Consider the following 4,460-nt stretch of genomic DNA (forward strand, 5'->3'; position numbering starts at 1 on the left):
CCCATTCCAAGTCAGACTTATATCATGAAGACGCTAGAGAAAGTGGGATTCATGTGCAACTATACCAATGTCAGTACATATGCCCGATGTTTGTATATTTACAGTAACAGGTCATAGTGTCCGATTTCTCCTTCAAAAATTAGGTCATGAAAAATCAACCTGTTGTTGTATTTGTTCATGCCCAAATTCCTTCTCTTCTGTTTTCATCCGTAAAGTGGGTATCGTTTTGAAGCTTACTATTTGGTCGATATTCTTTCACTTTCTTTTTTGTTCTATATAACTTTTAACTGAACATTTTTAAAGGCAAAAAAACTGTAAAGAAATTACACTTTTCTCAAGGTCGAGCTGCAATACACATTGTGCAATTTCAAAACTAAGTACACAGGTGTCAAGCCAACATAATTATATTTCAGCCACATCTTACATTACAGGTGTATTGGTTAGAACTAGTTGCAAAAGCTTGAGATTGGAACAAAAATCGTTGAGAATTCGACTGAATGAGCTCAACTTACTATCGGTTACTATATTTTAACAACTACAGGATCCCAAAAGAAACAACACACGATAGATGAGGGAGGGTCTATACTTTATTAAACAATACACCAAATCGGCGATGAAATAGGGCAAACGGGTTTGCCCCCAAAAAAACTAAAGGGTACCTGTCTCGAGTGGAATCATCTCCATCATACACGGTCAACTTTGAAACCTCGTTTCTCCAACAAACACCACCGGTAATGTACATCTACGACCTTGAGCGTGACGCCGGCCCTTCTTACATCTCACATTAACGTATGACAAGGAAACCCTTACGCAAAGCGGAGTTACAAGCTAAACAGTAAACAGTAGCAAACTCTCGCGGATTCTCGCGGATCACATTACCTTGGAAAAGAAGCGCGAGATTTAAACGAGATCTTAGAGCTAGAGAGCTGCGCAGAACCGATGCGCACAGCCGTCTGCGGTTCGACTGTCCGGACCGTCACACCGGTGATCCGGGAATGCAAAAATGATCTTCCTTGTAGAGTCGTCCCGTAGACTTTTTACGAGGCAAGCATCATATTTCGCAAGTAACACAAAAATACACAAGCTCAATGCGGCTTGGTCGCTTCCCGTAGGCGTGCGAGCAAGGACAAACATAGAAAACATCACATATTGTGCAACAACAAGTCAACACCACAAGAGTTCTTAGGTCTTAGAAAGTTCTGTGGGTAGAGATACAGTACTCAGAGTTCGCAGCAAAGATCTAGCAGGTCACGTCATGTTAGAAAGTCAGTTCCTACTCATGATGGGGTCGGTCGTCTGCGACACAAGGGCTCCCTTGAGTCAGCGGGCTGGGTTCCGCGGGCGGTCGGGACGCGGCGACGTGGCACGGTCCGCTCGGGCCGGAAGGTGACGGCATGGCATGGTCTTGACGGTCTTGGGCAGGGTTGCATGTCTGAGACAAATGCAAGTTCATATAGCAGGCCTGGTTCACGGGAGCACGGCTGGGTACAAAAGAGGTCGTGGCACGTAGCGGTAGCGTCGACGGGTTCTTCGTCAGTGTGACCGGATACGGAGCGGCGGCCTGGTGTGTCGGGCGGCATGGCGGCTGTCAGCGGTCGCGTCGGTTTGGCCGGGTAGCGGGCTGGCGGGTCGGGCGGCATGGTAGCGATGGCGGCGGTCAAGTGCTGCTCAGCCGGGGCTGTTGGCTAGTCGGGCGGCATCGTCGGGATGGCGTTGCGGTGGGTGCGCCCGCTCGCAAGCGGCAACGCACCGCTGCCACCAGATGTAACAGGACGAAGAAGGACGCACGTCTAAACTCGTCAATGGCTTGATCTCAACTCCTTTATTCAATCTGTACCGGCCGGTTCTAGAGCCCCTTCCCTCGAACGGTACCGGTATAGATCACCTGTTCGAACACGACGTTGGCACGTGCGCTGTCACGTGTTCGAACAGGCGACCGCGGCACCGCCCAAGGGAGGGGATAGAACCGGCGATAATACAAATGCTTTAATACTAACAATACATATTGTTACAATAGTATAATACAGATGATCATGACCAATTTATTTACTCTTCACAATTCTCAAATGTCTCATCAATAACAATGAATTTATCATAGTATAATGGAGATGGCCACTTTGTTTACTCTTCAAAATTATGAAAGGTCTAGAAATTTCTGTGGGCAACAAAAGAGGTTTATATTCGTTATCATCCATAGCTTTTTACGCTGAAATTATCAACTATAGAAAATAGATATAGAGCAGGATAATGCGATAGACATGTGCACTACGATCTTTAACACCTGTTAGAAATGCATTGCTGTCTGCAAGTCAGGATGTTACAACTTTATTGACACAGCAAAAGTACCGCGACTTTCGTAAGGTCCTTAACTACATGTAGACATAGACAGATACGTGGGTACAACAAAATTGACCTACGTATAAAACAATAGATGAATCAACTTATACTACTTGATCTAAGGTGATATATTTACCTATTTGTACACAATAAGGGTTATTACCTTCTAGAATGAAATTGAATTTATCTACAGCTTTAAATGTAACAAATTTCCCTAGGCCTTGAGCAAGCATAAAAGGGGTGAACAGCTTTGTGCGCTAATCACCTGGGAGGTTTTCCCTGTCCTATACTTTAATTTTCAAGGAAAAACTTTGTCGATGGCAAACCCAGCTGTGTTTGGTGGCATGGCCTGCTACAGCCTGTCATTTAAATTTCCGGCCGTTAACCCACACATTAGCTTGACCCATGGACATGTCCTTACTTCACCCTTGCCCTCTTTGTGACTCAACAAAGAACAGACCATAATCTCCCTGGACTAGGGGTGCAAGATATAAACTCATCCTTCTTTTTTGCGATTTGCAAGTTTTTAATGTTGAAATAGCCTATCTTCTTGAAAAGATGCCTCATAACAAAACGTCACTTTTTCCTTTTGCCTATCTAATTTGGTTCATCGCTCTTTATCACCTATTTGACTCTGCAGACCTTGACGTGTTTTTCCGCATTCGTGACATCAGCACTGGGTCAAAGTCTGACCCGGCTAAGAGAGGGTTGGTGCCTCCTTCACACCTCCCACAAAAAAGTCGCGTTCAAGGTGAGTTAGGTTTTTAAATGAAATAGCTTGTCTTTGTACGTTCGTATGTCTGTCACCCTGTCCATCAAACTATCAATTTACATGTGAGGTCTCGCCCTTACAAAAGCCTGTATATGCTCAATCTTAGTATTGACGACAATGCTGAAAGTCGGGAGGCTGATCAGGGACTCCCCAGTACGATGGGAGGCCGCCTATAAAACGTTCCTAGCTGCCACTGAGACGACACGTCCTCGTGCCTACCTGGAATTTTTAGAGGACAACATCCCAATACCGACTCCGCGCCAAGAGGGGGCCGCCGTCCGTGTACTCAGTATTGGGAGTGGATCAGGTTAGAAACGTATACAAATAATTACCTTCGCCAAAAAAGGTTATGCTTTCGTGTCAATTTAACAGCCACACTGTACCTCAGAAACATACTTCTTGTTTAATCATTTTAAAGGAGAAGTGGACAGCGCTATCTTGAGGAAGATCCTGCAAAGGCAAAGCAGCGTGTACAACAGAGTCGTGGAACCGTCGGGAGAAATGATAAAGAATTTTAAGGTAGGCCTAGGGTAGCCTCTACCAGGCTTCGGGAGGCGGCTGGAAAGACTAGAAATCGGCCAGATAGAGAGATAGCATGCCAGGGGAGTTGGTCTGCTGGAAAGAACAGTTTGCCGCTCCCGCAAACCAACTACATTGGCATGTTATCTCTCTATTCGACCAAATTTCTACTCTTTCCAGCCGCCTCCCGAAGAATGGTAGAGGCTAGGCCTAGGGCTGCGACGCCGCTAAATTGGCATCCCACTTGGGATATTGCGTGTTTTTAAAAACACGTCTAGGTTTAATCCATACCCTTCAAAGGCGACACCAACAGTTTTACATTACAAATATCAGATAGAATATCTTTTTAATATATTTTATCCTGCAACGGAAACCGAAAGCCATCTTGTTTTTTTTTATCATGAAGGGAGCTTTCTGATGAAAGACATGATGTAAAACATAATCCTCTAGGCAATGGTACAACATGACACGAGCTTCGGTGCAGTGAAGTTTGACTGGCGCCAACAGACAGCGGAGGAGTACTTCTCTGACAACGATGGCAAAAAGTTCGACCTTGCCCACGCCGTGCACGTTCTGTACTTTGTGGAGGACCACCACGCCACCTTGCGAAACATGTGGGAACAACTGGCCGAGGGAGGCCACCTGTTTGCCTTTCTTCTTACGGGTATGTTGTGGCCTCCAACAGGCCTTCCCATGGGGTACGGATAGTAGAATTTATTAAGAAAGGGACGAATAATTGGCCAAGAGAGTTGGTCAACGAGAAGGTTAATTTCCATAGCGGCAAAATTAAATGAAGTAGATCTGCTTGTTAACTAGTTCTGAGCACAAAACA

The 4,460-nt window shown here is 45.3% G+C and overlaps 1 protein-coding gene across 1 annotated transcript; it reads left to right on the forward strand.

Moving 5' to 3' along the window:
* The first annotated feature begins 3,226 nt into the window (after positions 1–3,226).
* On the forward strand, positions 3,227–4,336 carry LOC109479703 (histamine N-methyltransferase-like). Its single transcript, XM_019781694.1, has 3 exons — positions 3,227–3,416; positions 3,528–3,628; positions 4,079–4,336. Exons 1-3 carry the CDS (start codon positions 3,227–3,229, stop codon positions 4,334–4,336), a joined length of 549 nt encoding a protein of 182 aa, XP_019637253.1.
* The last annotated feature ends 124 nt before the right edge of the window (positions 4,337–4,460 follow it).

The sequence above is a fragment of the Branchiostoma belcheri genome, unplaced genomic scaffold, assembly GCF_001625305.1.
Source record: "Branchiostoma belcheri isolate BF01 breed outbred unplaced genomic scaffold, Haploidv18h27 scaffold5, whole genome shotgun sequence".
NCBI classification, from domain to species: domain Eukaryota; kingdom Metazoa; phylum Chordata; class Leptocardii; order Amphioxiformes; family Branchiostomatidae; genus Branchiostoma; species Branchiostoma belcheri.